The sequence below is a fragment of the Rutilus rutilus genome (assembly GCF_951802725.1).
Source record: "Rutilus rutilus genome assembly, chromosome: 17".
Lineage (NCBI taxonomy): Eukaryota > Metazoa > Chordata > Actinopteri > Cypriniformes > Leuciscidae > Rutilus > Rutilus rutilus.
The window spans coordinates 22,375,528-22,399,083 of NC_140230.1; the positions used below are offsets into that span (position 1 = coordinate 22,375,528).

General features: G+C 37.1%; 1 protein-coding gene across 1 annotated transcript in view; it reads left to right on the top strand.

The window, feature by feature from the left end:
* Positions 1–23,135, top strand: part of itga8 (integrin, alpha 8) — an 80,378-nt gene extending 57,243 nt beyond the window's left edge. The window contains exons 22-30 of the mRNA XM_084385900.1: positions 1,786–1,865; positions 5,373–5,453; positions 6,060–6,165; positions 7,437–7,595; positions 8,529–8,642; positions 9,954–10,067; positions 17,810–17,911; positions 19,176–19,298; positions 21,504–23,135. Of these exons, the coding sequence (XP_084242026.1) occupies positions 1,786–1,865; positions 5,373–5,453; positions 6,060–6,165; positions 7,437–7,595; positions 8,529–8,642; positions 9,954–10,067; positions 17,810–17,911; positions 19,176–19,298; positions 21,504–21,593 (969 nt within the window). The 3' untranslated portion in view covers positions 21,594–23,135. The remainder of the gene's footprint in view (positions 1–1,785; positions 1,866–5,372; positions 5,454–6,059; positions 6,166–7,436; positions 7,596–8,528; positions 8,643–9,953; positions 10,068–17,809; positions 17,912–19,175; positions 19,299–21,503) is intronic.
* Positions 23,136–23,556: the final 421 nt, after the last annotated feature.

Here is a 23,556-nt window from a genome sequence, read left to right on the forward strand (position 1 = left end):
ATTGCACATATGTATTCAAACACAGTGCTTTTGATGTGTGTTTGTGCTGTTTCAAATGGAAACTGCATCTTACATTTCATTCCTATGTTGTGAAATGCACTTAATCAAACGCACTTGAAGAACGCGTACATTTTTCCCATGTTATACGCTGTTCTGTTCTGAGTTTCATTAAAACTTTCGATTTAAGAGTTATTGTCTCATTAGTGTAATTAGATGATTACTGTTGCCACAGAAACATATGAACCAGCATCTTGTAAACTCCGATCTCAGATGAAGTCTCATTCCTCAACATATGTATGAAGTTGCGGAGACGTGATCTTCATTTGTGATTTACCGACTCTGTGGGTTTTAAAAAAAGACGCAAGACCACAAAAAGAGGCTCCGTGGCTAGTTCACTCTTTTAAGTTTAACAGCACTTGTTACTCTCACCCGTCTGTTATGAGGGGGCTTTGTAGTGAGGAAGGTTTCCGCCTTGGGACGCTCATTTATGGGGCTCCAGAGTTAGCACATAGCCTTTAGCTAAAGGACTGGCCTTCATTAACCATCCCAGCAGCCATTATCAGACTCCTCCTAATGAACTACACCATATGGACACAGTTACAGCCAGAGAGAGAGATGATTGGTCAAATTGTACTATTTGTTTGCGATTGAAAATTCCAGTGTTTAGACTTTGTTCAGCCGAGCAGAAAAACAACAAAAGTTATTAATCAGTGAAAATGGCTTTGTAAAGACTTGTTTTCTAAGACAGACATTTGACTGTACGTAAGGATCAATTGCAATTATATAAATACGATAAATATGGTAAACACTTCTCAAGATTTCAAAATGTTAACAATATCTAATATACCTAATGCAAAAGAATAATGAGCTATACTTTTACAGCAGATATTAATTTATTTGATTTCAACATTTACATTTTGTGCATTTCAGGGGGCCTAATTACACAGAAATGAACTACTCATTTATGTTTCTCATCATTTATCTTTGGCTGCATTATAATGTTTTCCTAATACAAATATGAAAATGTAGCATTTTAGCTAATAAATAAAATGACTTGAATAAAGATTTGTGCATTTTGCTGCACAAGATTCAAAGATCAAGTGAGTAACATGATCCAGTCTTTACATCACGTCTAGTGGTCAGATATCTCCTGATATTTGCTATATATCAAACCGTTCACCCGTGTTGTGAAGTTGGTCTGTCATATCACGCTTTCATACAAACTAGCGCCATCTTGCATCTCAGTTGAATGCCGTGTCATGTGTAAGAGGTTGCAAAAGACAATACGTGAGTGCAGTGGTCAAACACATCTGTCTAGCATGTTTACAAAAAAAGCATTCTGTGTATCTCAGATGACTTCAGTATAAATATGACTAATATCGGTGCAGTGTTCGTCTTTAGCTATAGGGTGATTGTTTATTACATTGCAGTTGACTGCTTTTTTCTTCATGGAAGCTTAAAGATAATATTTATAGCTATAATTTTGACTCAAATCAGTATTTCATGTCCATGTTTTTATTGATTGAATGAGTTACACTTGTATACTTATAGTTGAATAATTTTCATGCTGTTTGTTGGGGGTATAAGAGCAGTGAGACTGTCCAGACAGAGCCCACACTTCTCCCCCCAGCATGTAAGACGGCACAGTGTTAATTGTGGTGGCTTTTTCCTGTATGAGCCAGTGGGGGGAGAGCTCTATTCTGTTTTACTGAGCACTTACAGATGTCCCTTAAGCTTTTGATGTCTTCATGTTTTTCCCTTTCTTCTCTCTCTCTCTCTCTCTAGTTGTTGGTGGGTTTACGGTTTTCTGTACTGAGGCTGGAAGATGCCCCTCCTACCATTGGCTTTGAGCTGCAGATACACAGGTACAGTAACTATCATCTTTCATTTCAATCATATCCCAATTACAAATTTCAAGTAAGCATAATGTATACTCACACCTTTGACTCTCTCTCTCTCTCACACACAAACACACACACACACACACACACACACACACACACACACACACACACACACACACACACACACACACACACACACACACGCACACAGACAGACAATCATTCGCATTTCTGGCCAATTCATTGTCAACACCTTAGTCCTTGTGTTCCCTCTGGTCATAAAATTATGAAGTGAGTAATTGTGTCTGAGAAACTGAATGTGTCTGGCTAACATTTCTGGTCCAGGTATTCCGTATGTTGTTGTTTTGTGCAAAGTGTTTACTGTTACGGTTAGGTTTAGGGGTAGGTGATAGAATATTTAGTTTGTACAGTATAAAAATCAGTATGTCTTTGGAGAGTCCTCATAAAACCCAGAAACCCAACATGTGGTACCTAACTTATAATTTCATGTAAAGGTCTCTTGCACTTCTGTGTGTGTGTGTGTGTGTGTGTGTGTGTGTGTGTGTGTGTGTGTGTGTGTGTGTGTGTGTGTGTGTGTGTGTGTGTGTGTGTGTGTGTGTGTGTGTGTGTGTGTGAACAAAGTAAGTGGTGCGTGTCACTTTGATGTATGTTTTGGGGGTCATTTTGTAAGCAAGGGCCCCAAATGTTGGTCGTTAAAGAGCCAGACTTTAGAACAGGAAGCTGAGTGTTGATAAGATGTCCTTGGATGGGTCACAGAAAATGGATGGCATACTTTAAAGAAACTCTGTTTGCCTAGGTGTGGGTGTATCTGGAGAAAAAAAATTGCAATTTTGTATTTATATACTGAGAAAAAAAAGCTTTTTTGGTCCTCTGTTTTGTCATTTTAGGGTCATAATGGTTAAATCATTCAACAGCCATACTAAGTAATCATATATTATTTTAATACATATATTATACAATATATATATTATCCCTTGATTTTTCAAAAGAATCTTTTTTTTAAAAATTTATAAAAATATCACTTATAAAAGGCTTTCTTAAGACCAGGTAGGTCTTGCTGGCTTGTCAGTTTTGGAGTTTTGCTTTTCATTGTGTAGCAAAGCAATTGTAATCACACTGTTTCCTCCCCACTTGGTGTGCATGTCCTTGGCCATGTTCTGTTAGGCACAGGGGTGAAGTGTATTTGTTATAACAACACTCTTCATTGTGATGTTACTCACACATACGCACAGGGAGGTTTTTATGAGCGCATGTTAGTTTTGGGGTGTTGAGATGACTGCCAGGCTGCTCTCAGTGGAGGGGATATTTCCCTAAGGGTTTAATCACTGAATCCTAAAGTCTCAGAGCAAGGTTAGGTCAAACAGGAGGGTGAGTCTACGTATGCCTATGTGTTTTCGCCTGCACATGTGAGTGTGCACATGTAATATGTTTGCACTTAAGAGTGTGTGCTGTATGAATGCATTTGTTGTGTGTGTCTTATCTGTTTCGGTATGTGTGTCTCTAGAGAATAGAGACATTTTCTGGTGACTAATGCTAGCCACATGTTCCTCTGCCCACTCTGATTTTTCACCTTGAGACAGAACAAGAGTGAAACAGAGAAAAAGGAGAGAAAACTACAGATACAGAGAGATAGAAGCCAGGTGTCATGCAGCAAAAAAAAAAAAAAAAAGTTTTGTCTTTCAAGTCTTTTAAATTTGTGTGTGTATGACATATGGCTTTAATGGTTGGTTTGTTTCTTTACTTTTAAAAGTAATTCAAATGATGTAATCATTAATTATACAAAGTTCAAATTACACTGCTATTCAAAAGTTTGCTTTCTGTAAGATTTGTAAAAGTTTTTGAAAGAACTTTCTTATGCCCACCAAGGTTGTCTTTATATGATCAAAAATAAATTATTTATGGTAAAACTGAATTTTCAGTCTTCAGTTTCACATGATCCTTTAGAAATCAGTTTAATCTGCTGATTTGATGCTAAAGCATCAAACATTTCTTATCAATGTTGAAAACAGCTGCTGCTAAATATATCTGTGGAAACGGTGATACATTTTGTACTAAAAATCTTTTCTAACATTATAAATGCATTTTGTAACATTATAAATGTTTTTACTAATACAATAATGTAGTCACTTTAGAACATTTTAATGTATCCTTGCTGAATAAAAGTTAATTTCTGAGCCCAAACTTTTAATATTTAATTTAAACTATATACTTCATGTATTATTCTTTTTCTACTTTTTATTTTATGTTGGTTGGATTCTGATTCTCTCAGGATGGAAATGTAGGTGCTGGAATGAAGGAATCACATTTCTTGACTCATGATTTAGTATTTAATAAGACCTGAATGAATGAAACAAAATCTTACAAGGCTTCAAAGATTCTTCCGTCTCCTTGTTCCTTTCAGTCACACAGTGAGTTTTATGGCATCTAGTAAATATATCGTTTTTGTGACCAAGTTATTCCACAAGATCAAAGTTACAACTGCAATGCATACATCCTCTCCTTTGACGACTTAGCTTCCCTTCCAGGTGAAATTCCTTTTGTATAATATTTGCGTTCATTGTTGTGATATATGAAATGAGACAGAGTGTCGTCTAGTGTACTGGTGTGTGTGTGTGTGTGTGTGGCTAGTGGAGATTTTGTGGTTTTCACAGCAGAATGACCGGCGAGACAGTTGACTCGGGGAACTCTAGGACAGTGACACACTCAGATGAAAACAGTATTGTTCCCTTTTCGTCCTCTCGTCCTCGCACCCTCAAAGGACAGATACATTCACAGAACACAGATGTTCCCTGCCTCAGGCTCACACATGGAACTGTTCAGTAGTCTGAGACACTGTGGCCAGTTCACTGAGACCTTCTACAGAAGAGCCTTACTGTCTCATAGTGCACTTAAAGGGTTAGTTCACCCAAAAATGAAAATTCTGTCAGTAATTACTCACCCTCATGTTGTTCCAACCCCGTAAGACCTTCGTTCATCTTCGGAACACAAATTAAGATATTTTTGATTAAATCTGAGAGCTGGATCACTCCTCCATAGGCTTCTAACTGCTCTATGCAGTTACACTACATGAAAAAACTTGAGGCCCAGAGAGAAGGAATTGAATAGTGGAATAAAGTCGTTATTTTTGTGTTTTTTTGCGCACAAAAAGTATTCTCGTCGCTTTATAAACTTAAGATTGAGCCACTGTAGTCACTTGGACTATATTAACGATGTCTTTAATGCATTTTCTGGGCCAGCAAGTTATAATGTCTTAGAAGCCTATGGAGGAGTGAGCCAGCTCTCAGATTTAATAAAAAATATCTTAATTTGTGTTCCGAAGATGAACGAAGGTCTTACGGGGTTGGAACAACATGAGGGTGAATAATTACTGACAGAATTTTCATTTTTGGGTGAACTAACCCTTTAACATAACTCTGTGTTATTGGGACTATCAAAATGTAACCTTGATAATGTAGCATAAGGTTGTTGTTTCAAATAAACATTATATTTGTTTGTTTCTCTGAACAGCTCTAATAAGGACAACACAAGAAGCGTCCCAGTGAATTTGACTCTGAGCATTGCGGCGAGAGCACAGGTGGAGATCAGAGGGTAAGTATCTCTTTTTATCTGTCTCTTTCTGTCTCACTGAGCAGAAAATGAGCGCACTGGAATAAAATGCTGGGTTGTTTCAACCCATGTTTGGGTCAAATATGGACAAACCCAACCATTGGGTTTATAATTTATTTTGAAAATGTATTGCAATGGTTGGGTTTGTCCATATTTGACCCAAACATGGATTGAAACAACCTAGCATTTTTTTAAGAGTCTAATTTTAATAATAATAAATAAATAAAAATCAATGGCCTGTTCAGAGAGATCTGGAGAGGTTATTCACAAGGCCCATATTGATTAAACACTTCTGTTCATTTAAAATATTGTCTTGCCATAGGGTCAAAGTGAAGAAATAAGGCATATGATAGAAAATAAGACTAACATCTGTTTCTATGATGTATTAGCCAGCAAATCTCTTACTTTCCCTCAATGTTGTTTTCTTGTTGAATATCCTGTTTAACTTGGATATCTGCCACACTGCAAAATTAAAACGGGTTTGAAATTTGAATGGTGTATATTAGAAAATATTTATTTAGACTGTACATGATCATTTGTTTGCATTTTATACAACCTGCTTGAAAATCCTCTCTCCGTTTTCCTCAGTGTGTCTCACCCAGCTCAGGTTGTTTTGCCTTTCCCTCGATGGGAACCCAAAGAGAAACCTGTGAGAGAGGATGACGTCGGCCCTCAGGTTCAACACATATATGAGGTACAGAATAAACAGACACAAAGACAAAACTTGGTAAACATGGAGAGCCTCAGACACAGGAATAGAAGAAGAGATAGATTATAAAAGTATTAGGATTAATGTGCTCTTGACTGGCCAGCAAACAGCAAACATTCAAAACTTTGTTGTGATCAAAGGGATCCATATCAGTAGTAATCACTTTTAATAAATACACTCGCATACACACACGCATACAGTACGTAGAAAGTAGACATTCAAGCATGCCACAACTAACCACAGCTGGTGTACAGCAGATCTTATCTTTAACACAGTGTAAGTGAATTGAGTCCATATTTATACGAAAGACAATTTAACTTTGTGGCTCAATGTTACTGTTTTAACTCTCTCCAACAATAAAACTAAACACTAATCTATTATAAGAAATAAACCACAATAAACTTTCCCCATGGAGCATAGCATAGTGCATTCAGCTAGCAAAAAACAACTTCTGTAAAGCTATTTATTTGTTGTTTGTTTTTGTGGAGACTCCTGACCTCTTTTTGCTGTGAGAGGGCCTCACTAAACGCCATCTGTCCTGCAGCTATTAATTTTTTAATTGCCTGTAATGTTGGCCAGACGCTGTACAGATGGTTTGTGTTAGAAGCAGCTTCAGCTCTGCCATGTTTAGTTCAACCGCTAATGCTAATGCTAGCCCATAGTGTTTGATTTAATGTTTATCAATTCTTGTACATTCTTCCATATTAAATAAAAATCTGATGATTCATATTAAATGTATTGGGCATCAACAGCACCCCTTATGGAAATTTACCATAGGTTTTCACTTTAGGAAGTAGTATTTTGGAAGAAACATTGTAGATTCATACTGTAAGTGACTCTAAATGTTTTTAGGATATTGGATATTTAATTGTTCATGCTCATTTCCTCTGTTTTATCATTCCATCACCCACTTGAAGTTATTTAAAAACACTTGAAAATGAATAACACTCTTAAATATAACATTTAGATTCCACTTTTCATACTGCAGATTATAATGTTGTGTTTCCTAAAATCGCTTGAAGTGAGTTTCATTTTTAATTCATTTACACTACATAGTATGTGTATTTATTGGTTATCGGCTATAACATTTAGAAAATTGGAAATATATAATGGTATCAGCCATAATTTTCTTATTGATGCATCTCTATAAATGTTTATAAGGGAATATTTTTGAATAGATTTAAATGTATATGTTTAAGTTTGGTGAGTTTAAGTTTGTTGCTAATCTCTTTTTGTTTCTCTGTTCTTTTTCCCAGTTACATAATAAGGGTCCAAGTTCAATAAGCAGGACGGTGTTGGAGGTGGGCTGGCCCAGTCAGTTCCATGAGGAACACCTCCTCTATGCCCTTCAGATCATCACCGACGGACCTGTACACTGCAGCGTCAACGGTTCCCTCAACCCACTGAAGCTAGAGGTAAACTCACACTTATCACTCTATCCTTTTCCTCCCTGAGGGTGTCCTTCCTAAAGAGAGCCAACTTCAGAAGGAAGAGTCCACATCTACAATTTTTTACTCGGCCCCCTGACTGAATCTTTCCTTGTACACAGAGCCAGTTATCTGAATGAACGTTTCTCTCTCCAACTGCATCACAAATCTCTCTCTTGGCTGTGTCCCTAGCTGTCATAAATCTCAGGTTTCTTTGCTTTTACTAATGAGCTTCAAATAAATGTAAAACTGTGACTGCTGAGGCCTGCTTGTTTTTGATCAGAGAGTGTTGGACTAATTCTGACCCCTCTGCTCTCTTGACTGGACTTCATTATCGCTGTTCAGATTTCATGTGCAGTCATTATGAAGCGTCACAACGTCCTCATGAAGTCTCTGTGCCTTGTAACTGATCTGCGTTCATGCTGAGTTCAGAATTTTAACCACCTGGACTGATATTAGAGCTCTTTTCCTGTGAACTTTAGAGGAGAGTTTTGGCCCAGAACTCTGTGTCTGACTCTCTGACCACATTTACACAGTGACAACTACATTATGAAATATAAGTGACTGACTTATCTTTCTATTATTATTTTAACATTTTAACCTAAAATACTAACTTCATATACAACTATGTATACAATAATTGTATAAATAAAATAATAATAATAGAAAATATTTAATAAGTGTCTTTATCTTTCCTTCCTTATGACATGCATTCAGAAATCATTCAGTGCTGAAAACTGTTGGAACAATATTTATTTTGAAAAGTGGTATATAAATAAAGTTCAATTAAATTGAAAATGTTTGTCTTCAGGTTTATAAGGACAATATGACAAAATGTCCTACACACATCACGTTGCATCTAATATTAATTTCATCTAATATTCATTCAATTCCTCTCCCATCTTTCTCTTGCATGCTTAGACCTCCACTCTTCAGGACACTCCAGAATTACTGGGCTTTCTGAGGAACAGCAGCGGTCCGACTCGCCATAGACGATCTGTTTCTACAGCCCAGAGCTACAGCAGCAAGACACTGGTACACACATACACTCCCACCAGAACCACAAACACTCTCACAAACCTCCTGAAGCATATGGCTGCAGGCCCTGTGGGAACACTCTCATAGATGTGATGGATAGAATCTTATGTTGAACTAGACGTGTGTTATGGAGACCTGTGTTAACCTCAAAGGGTGAGTTCACCTGTAAATCTCATAACAGGTCATTTATATTATGCTCATTGTCTTGCTCTCTCGAAGTGTCTCTTTAGTGTGTGTGTGTGTGTGTCTGTGTCTGTGTGTATGTGTGTGTGCACATGGACCAGGTGGTTTTGATAATCTTAGTCCATCACACCTTAGGCAATGTGATAAAACAGGGCAGAGGTCATGTCCTATGCACATACACAAACAGTTGGCATTGATACTACTTACATACACACCATCACTCAACTCTTTAAATGTGACCAGTAAAATCATTCAAAATCAAATGTGAGGCTTTTAAAAAAATTTAGCTGTATACGTAACATTTTTGTATCGTATCGGCTTTTCGTCCAGACGACTCAGGCGTTTTGGGAGCCTGAAACCGTTTTTTTTTTACCGGGTCCCAGAGTGGATAAATCTGAAACGTTTGAAACACCCTTGCGTTTTCGTGTGTACAGCCAATCCGTATATTTTGTGAAACGATGATGTCATCACCCCATGTGTAACGTAACAGCAACAACAACTGCGGACTACATGCTTGTGTTCGTGCTGCAGAATTTACTGAGATTCTTTTATTTCTTTATTTAATATTTACTTGAATGTATTTTTATTTTATTTCTTTATTTTACTTCTTTATTTATTTATATTTTCTTATGCTATGATGTCTGTTGTCTGATTAAGACATTTCATATTTTATACCTGGCCATTTATGGTTATAAATATATTGTTCAATAAAGTTATTGGTAAAAAAAAGAAAAAAAAGAAGAAGAAGCTACTGAGCCTGTTATTATTGTATACAACGCACAATGTTTATACGCATGCTCCAATTCTTCTTCTCCGTTTTTAGTGTATCTCCATGGCAGAATTACAACGCCACATACGGATCTGGCATGTATACTACATCGTTTTGAGACGGTTTCAGTGGTTTCGTGTGTACGCAGATATTTCTTGAGACGACGTCGTGTTTACGGAATTGTTGTTTAGAACAAGGGAACGATCGGATAGGGAAAGCTCTGGCTTCGTTGGGATGTGGCCTAAGCGTTTCAAAATTGTTTAAATGTTCTCAAACTTTTGAGGTCACTGTACATAATGCCTCCACAAACAGGAAGAGACTATTAATGTGAAAGACCTTCTCTACTTTTTCTCTAGAACTGCTCTAATATCAACTGCCTAATGGTGGAGTGTGTCGTGGATCGTTTGGATCGAGGGCGAAGCGCTGTGATCAAGTTCAGATCCCGTCTCTGGGCTCACACCTTCTTACAGGTACTTTTTATCACACAAATATACTTTAATTTAGGGGTATCCCCGACTATGGATTTTCATAGTCGAATCAGAATCGTCAAGTCTTGCCTATAGTCGACTAATAGTCGAATCATGTGTGTGGGGGCGGGGCTTTAACATTTCAAAGCCGCGATGTGCAGAAAATCACACAAAGATATAGAAGAAAATGTATAAAAACATTTTGGATCAATAAAACTAAGAAATAACATAAATAACTCCAGAAAGGCCACACTGCAGACAGGATTTATATTTCACATGCAAATCAAATTAAATCGGCTAAATTACCTGTGCGAGCAGGCTCTAAGTACAGCACAACATCGATGCACCGAAAAAATAAACAATTCATTTACTAAATTAAATTAGAACAGAATATACCTTTCTAATAAATAAAAATACAAAACGAAATAAATCAGAATCAAGTCACAAGATGAGGAGCAAATGTGACCCGTCACGGAAACCAGGGACACAAGTCGGCAGCACAACTTTCGAGCAAAATGAGAAAGAAGCTTTTTTTTTCAAAATTTTTGATTTTCGTTTTTTTGCAGAATCTGTTAGTTGAGATCATGAAGAAGCCTCTGCATGTTTGAGATAGCAGTATTGGTATATTTAAAAGCGTACATTTTGAGTTTGAAATCGACTTGTTTTTCGGAGATTCTAGCACGCAGTAGGGGCGTGTCATTGTCGGTGTGTATTTCCATACTGAATAAGCCGGCGTGGCTACTTATTATGCAGCGCTCTGGCCGGCTCTATCTGATTTCAAAATTCAATGAAGATGGACGCCAATAACATTACGATGTCCAGCAATCGATTTAAATAGTAGGTTACATGGGGTTTAATTTGTCGTTTAATGAGATGTAGCCTAATACATGTTGTCAGTGCCAATATATAGATCCGCCAATTTATTTAACATGTATCTTAATGGTGCAGTGGTAGAGCTTTCGCCAGCCGTGTCAGTGGGTCAGAGTTCGAATCCGCCCTTGTATAGATTTTTTTTTTTTTCGTATAGTTTTTTTCTCTCATCAAAACGATTATGTTCAGCAGTGGTTGTATATCAAGCAGGGACACACAAACGTTTGCATTATGCTTTGTGATATTAAACAGAACGAATAGAGAGCATCCGCAACGGATTGAAGCGCGCGTCGAGTGAAGACAATGGGGTGTGTGCGCGAGCCACACGAGAAAACACTGCATCTGCGCCACTGATCGCCGCGGCAACGAGCACTTTGATCACTTGATTTAAAAAAAACACATTTCAGCTAGTATCTTATTTAAAAAACGAACGAAATGAATGCTATAGCCTACTAATAGCCTACTCATACTATATATATATACATATCACATAGCACATCCTGTTTTTAATTTGAACATTGTCTAGAGTTTATCTTATTTTTTTATTCAGTGTACACAAGAGTTGCCTATACAGTTTTATCGGTAGATGCTAAGAGACATTTATTTATATATTACCTGCAAACTTTATTTTTTATTTGATGGCACATTTTCCTGGCCTTTCTGCTCCCCCCGTGCTTACAGCTTTACAGGGGGGTATGGCTTATCTAAATGAGATGTAAATGAGCCCTATTGTCACTCCCAGCACAGGGCTCGAAATTAACTTTTTTACTTGGTAGCACTGGTGCTCCCAACTTCAAAAAGTTAGGAGCACCAGCAAAAATTTAGGAGCACCCACCAAAAATTAAGGAGCACCACAACTACAAATTATATATTAACAAATTTTATTTCAGCTGTGGCCAAGATTTGAAATTTGGTCTTCTGGCTCTATATCATCTCACCCCGATGATATTGGCACATGATTTGTCATTTGACATAAATTTAGTGAAGGCAAGCTCTTCTTTGGCGATGGTGTATGCGGTGTTATATTCATAGACAGTATGGTTATATTTGATGTATCCTGCCGATTAAAAGCCTTAATAATTGAACCTGATTTGTTTGCCACACACCTGTCCCTGATTTTTTTGCTTGGCACTTGGCACTCTATTGCTATTAATATGCTGTATTAATCTTTGTTAATCTTAGTTAATAAAAATACAGCTGTTCATTGTTCATTAATGTTACTTCACAGTGCATTAACTATGTAAAAAAAAAAAAAAAAAAAAAAAATCTATAATGTATAGGCTATTAATAGCCCAAATGTTGAAATTAACATTAACAATGGTTAACAAATTAACAAAGTGCAGTTTTTTTAATAGTACAACTGTGTTAACTAGAATTTAATAAGTGGAACATTATTGTAAAGTGTTACCGATTTGTTATACACCGATTCAGACGTCTCGTGAGTGTGTTGGACAGATCAGTTGTTTTAACCATTCATTAAAGTGAATCGGTTCAAATGAGTCATTAGTTCGCGAATCGGAGTGTCATTAGTGGAAGTGTAGCATACGGCAAGCGTTGTGTGATTATCCCGGTAGTTTATTTTTTAGCACAATTCACACTCCACGGTAATTTAGGAGAAAAAAAAATCTCCGAATGCTCCACGTGAAACTTCGGTCTTCCGCCCTTTTTCTATCGTGTCAAATGATTTTGATTAATATGCGCGAGGGAGAGAGAGCAAGACAGCGCTCGTGTTGTTTGAAGACGTGAGAGTGCGCGCGCGCGGCCGGGGCTTTCTCTCGTCAAGCGCAGCAGTCACTCACGCACCGATCAAAGGCTTTGGCGGCCGCCAAAAAAAAATCAATGCAGGAAAAACCCCGGGATTGGTTATATAACGTTGGATAGAATGACGGTCCGGCCATCGCGTATCAGCGCACATAAGGTACACACTGTGAAGTAATTTGCAAACGTTTTTTAGAGAAATGAAAACAGGTCGCAGCACAACCATTATTTGCACTCGCACAAATGCTCCCAAATATATTTTTAGGTCGCACAGATTAAATTTCAGGAGCATATGCGACCAAAATGGTCGCAATTTCGAGCCTTGCAGCAGGAGAGAGGTGAGAATCTTTAGATGCTGTTTTCTCCCCTTTGTGCGTTTGTGAGTGCCTACCTTTAAATGGCCATAACTTCTCCAAATATTATCAGATTTCCATGTGTTACACATCGTTGGAAAGCTTGGAGACTACACTTTCAGAATCTGTGAATAACTCAAAATGCCCCAGAACCGACTTGTGTCCCTACTTTCCGTGACTGGTCACAAATGTGTGCAAAATGCCTAAAGTGCAGGGGAACATATATTCAAAACACAAGCCACAAATAGTTAGATTAGATAACCCTGACAGATCAATAAATTAAATTAAAATTAAGAAATGATTAAAATAACGATAGTAGCCAGAATTTTCAACTTTGTCTTTTTAACTGCAGAAACAACAATAAATGCTAAACTGGAGTGGCAGTCTTTTTAGCTAAAAATGTTCACAGCATCCAAAAATCAAATTAGAACCGGCTGAAAAGTTTTAAAATCACTTGTACCCCTACCTGATCGAGAGAACAAATCCAGTCTTTCACTCTGTCTGTGTCTGTTGGAGTCTTTTGTGCGCACGGGTAAAACACTTAACAAGAAAAACGTTTAACGACTTAATCTCCTAAAATAGTTAAATTAAAATATGAAAACGCTTTACTATAGGAGGAACGCATAGCGTTCATATTCTGGGTTCATCTGCTTATCTGCACATAGTATGGTTTCTGTGTACATACATAAAGCCACGTTAAAGTGCCTTTTAAGCGTTTTAAAAGCTTTTTTCACGTTAAGCATTTTAGAATGTCCCTTGGAAAACCAACTTGTTAACGTTGGCCGGCAGAAGTGCGATCATGGTTTTCCTGATGCTAAATCCAGCCTTGGAGAATATCCTTTCTGATGGTGTACATCCACACTTTAGATTTTCTTATCCCAGACATCGTTAAAGATTTAAATCCTTGTTGCCAAGACGCTCCTCTGTCGGTCACGGATTGAAAGTGAAACTTAAATCTGTCACGGGGTGTTTAGATTTATTCACGCACGTTAAAAAATATTTATTAAAAGCTTCTTTCTTTGCATATTTTTATATACAGCATTATCATAACAGGCTGAATATTAACGTATTGACAGAAAACCGGTAGTTCTATGTGAAATCAGACATTGAGTGCCCTCATATAGCCAAAGTGGCATGATCCTCGTTTCATAACACCTCTGCGAAGATTCGACCATGAGATCGATAGTCGAATCAGGCTCCTCCTATCGAAGCATAGAATCTTCGACTATTCGGGGTCACCCCTACTTTAATTTCTTCTAGGTTAACATAGTTAAAAAAAATTGTTCACTCTAAAATGAAATTTCAACAGTTACTAACCCTCATTTTGTTTAAAAAAAATGTATGACTTTCTTCTGTATGACATAAAAAAAAAAAATTCGTACAGATAATTAAAGTCACTGGGCTCTAATGTTTTTGCTTGCCAACATTCTTCGAAATATCATCTTTTGTGTTCCGCAGAAGAAATGCATACAGGTTTGGGAAAAAGGTCAAACAATGAAAGTCAGTGGATCCAAAACAACACTGAACCCCATTAACTTTCAGTGCATATCGACAAAAAAAAAAAAAACCTTCAAAATATGTTATTTTCCGTTCGGAAGAAAAAAAGGCATACAGTTTGGAATAACATGAGGGGAAGTAAGTGATGACAGAATTTTTCAATTTTGGGTGAACTATTCCTTTAAGAATCCTGCTTGAAAAACCAGCATCCAAAACCACAACATCTGCCGGCCTTTTCAGCAAGGACACTGTGTATGTCATCACAGAGAAGGATGCAGCATGGAATCTACTGTAGTGTTTAAACATTCACAAGCTGTCACAGTGTTTTTAGATGTTATCTTCACAGTATTCCTGTAAAGTCCAGCTGGTGATTTTCACTTCTTAAATCACTTTATGATCAAAGGCTCCTATTAAGCTGCGTTTACACTGACTGTGATTTGCAGCAACAAACTGACCGGCAGTAATTCATTTTCAATGAGCGTTGGCTATTTGAGGTGACATAAGCGACTGTGGCTGATGCAACGAAGTTGAGCAGAGTTTAGCTTTCATGCACAATAACATAATTCGGCAACTACCAATGGGAGTGCAGACGGTGAAGTGTAAGAACAGTGTAGTGTTTTAACGGCAGTGTTGTGCAAGTTACTTCCAAACTGTAATACATTATGCATTACTTGTTACTGTTATTTAAAAGTAATTCTTTACCTTACAATATTACTGTCTCAGAATTGTAATGCGTTACATTATTCCTGTTTTACTTTTGAGTTACTTTCACCAAAATAAGTAGAACTTAACATTCTAAAATGACTAGAGCTGTAACGATATGCGATATGAAACCGAAATCACGACACTCAGATCCACGAACCTGTGTCACGGTGTGAGAAGGCAGAATCCCTTCCAACCCCCAGAGTTATCGATCCCGTCCAGATCCAATGCTACCACATCTTTAAATTACTATTAGTATTATTTGAAGTTAACATTATAAAATACGTAGACCTACACCACAAAACTAGTTGAGAATAAATTCTTTAAAATTGGGCAATTCCAGCGTTATGGACGTGACATTTGCAGTAAAAACTTGAAATATAAATTCTCAGGAAATGCATTTAATACCAATATATTGAAACGTCTGTTTATATATCCATAGGCTACTCCCTTAATAAAGGAGTCCAGACATTAGAAAAATATCAGTCTACACATGCGTTTTATATTTAATATGAGGGAAATAGACATGCATGCGTGACACAAAAAATCTTTAACTTTTAGGTGGCAAAATATTCAGTAATTCTGTGAATTACACTAAGCAAACCAAAAGTAATACTACCCACCGGATGAAGAAGGGTTGGCTCTCCACAGAACATAATATATTCATTTTATTTTATTTTTCGTGTTCGCATTTATGAGGAAAAAACAATGTTACGGACGTGTCAGTTCTCAGTTACGGACGTGAGCGCTCTGAAAGCGACACTAAAGGACTGCTTTAAAACTTTCACAGAGACCTCAAACAGAAAGCACAAAGCCTTTCTTTAAAGTGAATTTCATTTTGTATTAATTGTATCTTAATTTTAATCAATGTTTCATCAACCAATTGCCTGGATTTAATAAATAAGAAGTAAATATAGTAGACGAGATAATCAGGACACGGCGGCGCCGGCGCGTGAACTGGAGCTCGTCTCATAATTAAATCGGAACTCAGCGCCTACTTGCCTCACAGACATGTCTACTTTTAAACAGAACAATTCAAAATGAAAGAAAACAGACTGGTCTCTGCTTATGTAATCCGTATGAAATGTGCATTTCTCTCTGCGCGTTCAATACTGCGAAGATCGCGAGTCATCGTCGTCATCTTTGCAGCCGACACTGACACAGAAAACCCTTGTTTATTAATAAACAATTAAAATGTCTCTATATGTTGCTATATTTGACACATTCATAATCATAACTTTTGCCGGTTCTATGTGACAGCTTTTAGGTGCTTTTATTGGCAGTGCCACCCTTACATTTTACATGAACGCGTCACCACCGCATCAAAAACACGATTGCGTGATGAAAACATGATGAAAAACACCACCTAAACATAGTCTAACTGGTTAGAAAGAAAACACAGAACAAACATATTCTCCCATTAGCCGCTTTTCCACTGGCCAGCGCAAGCACAGAGACCGAAATCCTGTAAAACCTGCCCTAAACACGCCTTTACTGGACTATGTCACACAATACAAAGGTACACCAGCAAGAGGGAGATGAATTAAATAAATCGCCATACAAATATATCAGAAGCTGTCATTTAGTCTTTATTTACAAACTTGGACACCACGTGCGGCTATTGACTGACCACGAACAGGTAATAACTTACTTGCATTTTTCATTCGTTAATGTCTCACAGTCTTGCTGTTTTTTTCCCCCGTTTTTTTTTTGTTTTTTTTTACAATTACATTTTGGGCTAAAAGTGTGTTGTAACGCAAGCATTTACTGAACATGTACAGAGTAAAATATTACTGAAAATCGATTAGTAATGCCTTACACTACTGCATTACAGCTAAAAGTAATATGTTACTGTAATGCATTACTTTTGTAACGCGTTACTCCCAACACTGTTTAATGGTATAGTTCACTCACCCTCATGTCATTCCAAACCTGTATGACTTACTTTCTTCTGTGAAATACAACAGACGGCTTTGATTGTTTGTTTGTTAATACAATGAAAGTCTTTTCATTCCAAAGAAAGAAACTCATACAAGTTTGCAACAGCATGATGCTGATTAAATGAGTTCATGGCCACCCTTCCTCTCTGAACACGACCAAATGTTTAACTCAACCTCAGATGTTCGGCTGGTGACACAGGAGATGACATCACCAGTTAGTTAGACACCTAGGTCATGTGACGCCATAAACCCTGACATCGTCAGAACAAAATGCTTTCATCTCATCTTCAGAGGAACATCCACGGAAACCAGACACGTGTATGAGAGCACGTACGCTGGTGTGTCTGCAGGACAGTAGTGCTCTTTGCATGTGTGTGAGTGATCCTAGTTTGAAGGAAGTGCTTTAAGTTTTGTTTTGCTGCTCTTTTGACCACTGCTTCTCGTTAAGCCTCATCCATGCTGAAGCTATTACAACTCAGCGCCCTGTCAGACACCCGCCATGTGCGTTCTGTTAATGTTAATCTGACATTTTCCTCTTCTGCGAGGGGCCAGCCTCTGTCCCGCTCGCTCTGAGATGGTTCCATGTGTGTTGTATTTATGCTAATCCATTGCTTTCCTCTGGCAGAGACGGAATGACCACTACACGCTAAACTCCACAGTGTCCTTTCAAGTGACGGCCATGCCTTATCGGATCAAAGCTGATACACTGCCACACCAGAGTAAATCAGTGAGTAATCTAGAGTTTTTGTGTGGGTGCGGATTAAAGAAAGTAGAAAACAACAGAGAAAAGGAGAACATGTGGATTAGAGCAAGAGAAGAAAAAGATTCTCAACTAAGGGTTAAGATACACTAAATGCCTATGAGCTCAGTTTGTTTAGCTTTGATAAGGAAGGTAAAGGACATTTATGGGGTAGCTTGAAGCATGGGAGTCTCTTAACATTCGTATTTTTGCCGTCTGTCAGTTTTTCTTATTTAGAAGAGAGTGGATATGATAGAAAACGATTAGGAGCAAAATCAGGAAATGTTGCAAGCAAGATTCAAACTCTCAGTTTCCACAAGAGCACCAAGATTCAGTGTGTCACCAATTCAAAAGTTGACTTTTTTATTTATTTTTATTAATACTTTTATTCAGCTAGGATGCATGAAACTGACAGCCAAGACATTTATAATGTTACAAAATATTTATATTTCAAATAAATTCTGTTCTTTTGAACTTTCTATTCATTAAAACAGTAACACAAACAGTAAGCAGCACAACTGTTTTTAACATTGATAATAATACAGTACATATTATAATGATTCATGTATTATTTACATTTTAAATTATATTAAAATAGAAAACAAATATTTTAAATTGTCTGTATTTTTGAACAAATAAATGAAGGCCTGGTGAGAGACCTTCAAAAACATTCAAATATCTTACTATCCCCAAAGTTTTTAACAGTAGTGTGTGTGCAAACCACTAGGCTACCGCTACTTACTAAAAACCCTAAAAAGAACAATGTTTTTTGGGGAGACATAGTACCAAAGTACCACCATGGTATTTCTGACATGTACCATATTATTCTTAGAAGTACATTAAAGTACCATATAATACTATGGTACTGAAAGTCATATATTAATGGTATCACCAACACTTACTGATACAATCACTGTACGCTTTAACCGCCACAGTACTTTTTTGTATGGCTCTTTATGTGTATTCACTGCATCAGTGCTTCTTAGCTGAGTGCTATAATCAAATCATAACACCCCTACTTTCTTCTCTTTGTACAGTATAAAACTGTCAAAAAGGAAGATAACTAAATATTAAGAATAAACAAAACATTCATAAGGAGCTTCTGTTACATTTAGTGTAAAAAAAGAGAAAGTGGTGGGAGATTATAAGGGATAGTAAGCTGTCAACCTGATGTATGTGTGCTAATATCATAGCTACATCAGAGGTAGTAAAATATTAATGACCTCTGTGTTTGTGCGCTTGTGTTTTTAAGATCGGCACATTTGTGGTGTGGGCCATTCCTGATGTTTCCTTTGCCATTCCCCTGTGGGTAATAATTTTGGCTATACTGCTGGGACTGCTGGTGCTGGCTATGCTTAGCCTAGCAATGTGGAAGGTAGGTTGGCCATAACACACACACACACACACACACACACACACACACACACACACACACACACACACACACAGACTTATACTCTCCTTCTTTGGCTCTACACATTATGCTGTTGTGAATACAGTAATCATCAGTCACAAGATTTTTTGTTGTTGTTTTGAATCAGCATATTTTGTTGTCTATTCCAAATAGACATTTTAAATGCTGTTCTTTTGAATTTTATATTCATCAAAGATTTCTTAATATAAAAAATTAAAAAAGTTATTTTATATTATAATAACATCTCACAATATTATTGTTTTTGCTGTTTTTTTATCAAATAAATGCATGCTTGGTGAGCATAAGAGACGTGTGTTCTTTAAAAAACATAAAAAAAATCTTATCAACCCCAAACTTTTGAATGGTAGTGTAAAATCTGTCTGTCCAAGTATACAACACATTGATTAATGAAAAATGTGAAGGATTAAATGCATGTTGTGCATCAGCTCTGTACTTCAGAGAAAGCACAGAACGCAGAGGTCTATTGTAGAATGATGCATTCTATTGTAGCACATGCAGGACGAAGCTGAGCTTACAATCACATTATCTAGGTTTGTTAGTCCGACTTCACTAAAAGTAGACTGGCATTTCAATTAATAACTGATAACTGTATGTTACTGCACATAGTTTAGATTTTCTGTTATTCCTGGTTGACAGAGGGCTCTCAAAGTGTTTTATGTGTATGTTGGCATTAGTCTTCAAGTCTTCATGAACAGCAAAATCCGTCTGTAACTGCGTCTCTGCTTCAGTGAAATAGCAAAACAAAGGAACTACAGGGGGTAGAGAAAGAGATGGCTGTTAGAGATAGAGTGAGAGAAGGAGATGGTGGAGGAAGTGGAGAAAGGGGTTTGAGGAAGTGAAGTGAAAAGAGGTATGGGGAACATTGAAGAGCTTGATGAAAATTGGCAAATCAGATGAACAGATAAAGGAGAGGGAGGGGGGGAATGCTGTTGCAGTTGGGCATTAATGAGCCATTTGTGATTTTATCAGTGTTTTGTCTACAGGGCTGTTCTCAGGCACTTGATTGGGTCCCTATGGAGGCGACGTGCCCTAATTGGCCAACATGCACAAACACGCACATATGCATTTAACACGCTGAAGAGTGACGAGTGTGCGTGGGTGCACAAGAGGAAATGTCAATCGGATGCTGAGAGGTTATTTTTAGAGCAGCTGAGGCCATTTAACAGGCTATTATACATCTTATAGATAGTGTCACTTATAATGGATTTGAAGAAAAATTAGATGCATCCTACTGAGATACAATGTAATTGCCCCCTCTTGTGGTGAAATTGGTTGTTGACGAAGTGTAAATGAAATTGATCAAAATCAACATTTTAAATTAAAATGTATACATACACTATATATATAAAATTATATAAATATGTATATATATTTCATTTAAATTTATTTGTAAGATTAACAGATAAAGGAGAGGGAGGGGGGAATGCATCAAATACAAGAAATCAATATTTTTATTCAGCAAGGATGCATTAAATTGATGAAAAATTACATTAAAGACATTTATAATGTTACAAAAGATTCTATTTCAAATAAATGAAATATATATTTGTATTCATCAAAGAATCCTGAACAACAATCTTTTCAAGATTGATAATAATGAATGTTTTTTGAGCATAAAATCAGCATATTAGAATGATTTCTGAAAAACTTTACAATATTACTGGGTTTAATTTGTTGTTGTATTTTTAATCAAATAAATGCAGCCTTGGTGAGCATAAGAGACTTCTTTCAAAAACATAAAAAATCTTACCGATCCCAAACTTTGGAACGGCAGTGTGTGTGTGTGTGTGTGTGTGTGTGTGTGTGTTTGTGCGGTCAAAACTTTGTCTACGACTTCTTACGATTACTGCCCTGATGCTTATAACAAATTGTTTCTAATTTTAAAGGAAATGATATCGGTTTAATCAGCATATCCATAAATAGATGTGGATGTACTTGAACTCCTCTGGTTGCGGTCCCCTGACTCTCTGGTCTTAAATGGGTCATTGTCCTTCAGCCTTAAGAGCACATCTGTGCAACTGTTTTAGCAGACAAAACATTGGAAGAAAGGAATAATGTCTGTTATCCCAGGGATCACATTCTCATCCTCTGTTCTTTTTTTTTCTTTTCCCCACCCGCCTCGTCCCACCTGCTCTGGTTCTTCAGTGCGGCTTCTTCGATCGGGCACGGCCACCCAAAGATGATGACGTGTCAGACCGCGAACAGCTGACCGCAGAAAAATCCACAGATGCGTGAGAGCAGAACAGACGGGAAGGACGAATAAAGAGGCCATGGGCTGATTCTCCATGAAGACAGTGGAGGAGCTGTGTTCGAAGGTTTCAGTATCTTTGTAGAAGACTACAGATCCAAGCCTCTAAATAAACTACAGCTGCCACACTGGACTGCGATCTGTGAGCTGGGCCACAGTACCACTCAAAAACTTTCATAAAGCTTTATTTAAAATGGCAGAAGATCAAGAACTCTTGATAGAGCTGCAATATCCACAGTATCCAAAGAGCCACATTGCCAGTGCAAGACTAGAGGCTGACCAATACAATCCCAAAGATTAAGTTCTCACTGTCTGATCAACTCCATCGGCTTCCTGTTAGGTTACGATGAAACAGTGATTACTTCTGAGAACATTATCAATGGAACTTAATATCATATGTATTAAGTCACAAGGTCTGGATCATTCCACATTACACTTCACATAGGCCACATACACACTGCAGCTAAATACAGATCCACCCTTCTTTTAAGTCATTTTCTGATATTTCTTTTGTTTCATATTTAAATGTATGACACCAAACAGTTTAAAGTGTTGGCATCCATGTTTCATGTTTACAGCAGAGAGATGCTAAAACTGTTTATGATTATTACTAGAGCAGTCTTGCAGTGTTTTATATATGGCCATTTTTTACAGAGTGTTTAAAGAAATTAAATGTCACATACAGTATACAAATCATTTGTCACCTACAGTATGTACATTATGGATTGTCATAAAAAGAAACACATTTTACAGATAAGAATGCGGCTTATTGATAATGATAAAGGTGTAGTGGTAAATTCTGCGATCTGTGGCTGACTAGAATCTTTATTCTTAAAGAGCTGGTGCATTGCATCAGCCCACAATGTAGTTTCACAGCAAAGCCTCATATGTCTACATGCCTTGTCAATGATTGTTCTGATTACATATTGAAGCTTGTAAAATAATTGCTCAGTAAGCACAAAGATGGGGGAGGGGGAATGAATAGATATAAATTACATGTGCAATAATGGGACATTTTTGAGTTGATCATTTGTGTGTACACTGGCTCCAAAATGTTTAAAACCTGAGGTTCAGGTTGTTTTGTATATAAAGTTAAAATACTTATATTTGTCAGGCTGGCATGAATATATCTTTTCCAAACTAAAGAGAACAAAAATATTTTGTCTTTCAGTGCTCTAAATGCATAAGTAATGTTAGATGAAGAAGGCACATTAATTCCATCTGGTGGGAATTCATGTTTTTCTGACTGCTGCTCTAACATGTTGCGTTCAGAGCATGTTAATGACAAAATAATCTTTTTTTGTTGTTGTTGTTGTTGTTTCAATCAGTGCCCACCAGTGTCTTTTAAAACATATGGACTGATAATACAAGAACTGTTTTAAAATCATCTTAGTCATGACAAAACCACATCTTGTTATATTTTCTCCTTTCGAATGATATGATCAATATTTCAGTCCATGAATCATGTATTGTGATGTGCAGCCCTGTCTATTTTACATAGATCTGAAATTAAAATGAAATTTAAAACTATTCTTTATGTATTTGAATTGTTGAAATATTCTTCCTTTTGATTGTACAAAGTGACGTTGTAGGGCTGAGCGAATATGTGCTATCATCACAATAATATATACTAATGCATATCTAGTGCAAAGGATTCTTCAATATGCTGATTATGGACTGTTGGGACACTCCAGGCACAAGATGGTTCTGTCTGGAGAGACAGAGTCGTTTACACCTCAATGACACATCTGTACCATTTGCTTCATTGGACACATGTGCTTTCCACTGCATACTATTTATCTACCAGTGTGTTCTAATATATAACTCGTCATGTTTGATCTCATCTGGCAGCTTAAACTGAACTGAATGGTGGTGAATTTAATAGAGATATTAAAATATCCTAATGTACAATCATGGTTATTAACTTAGGTCAGGTTTAGGGGTCACCAC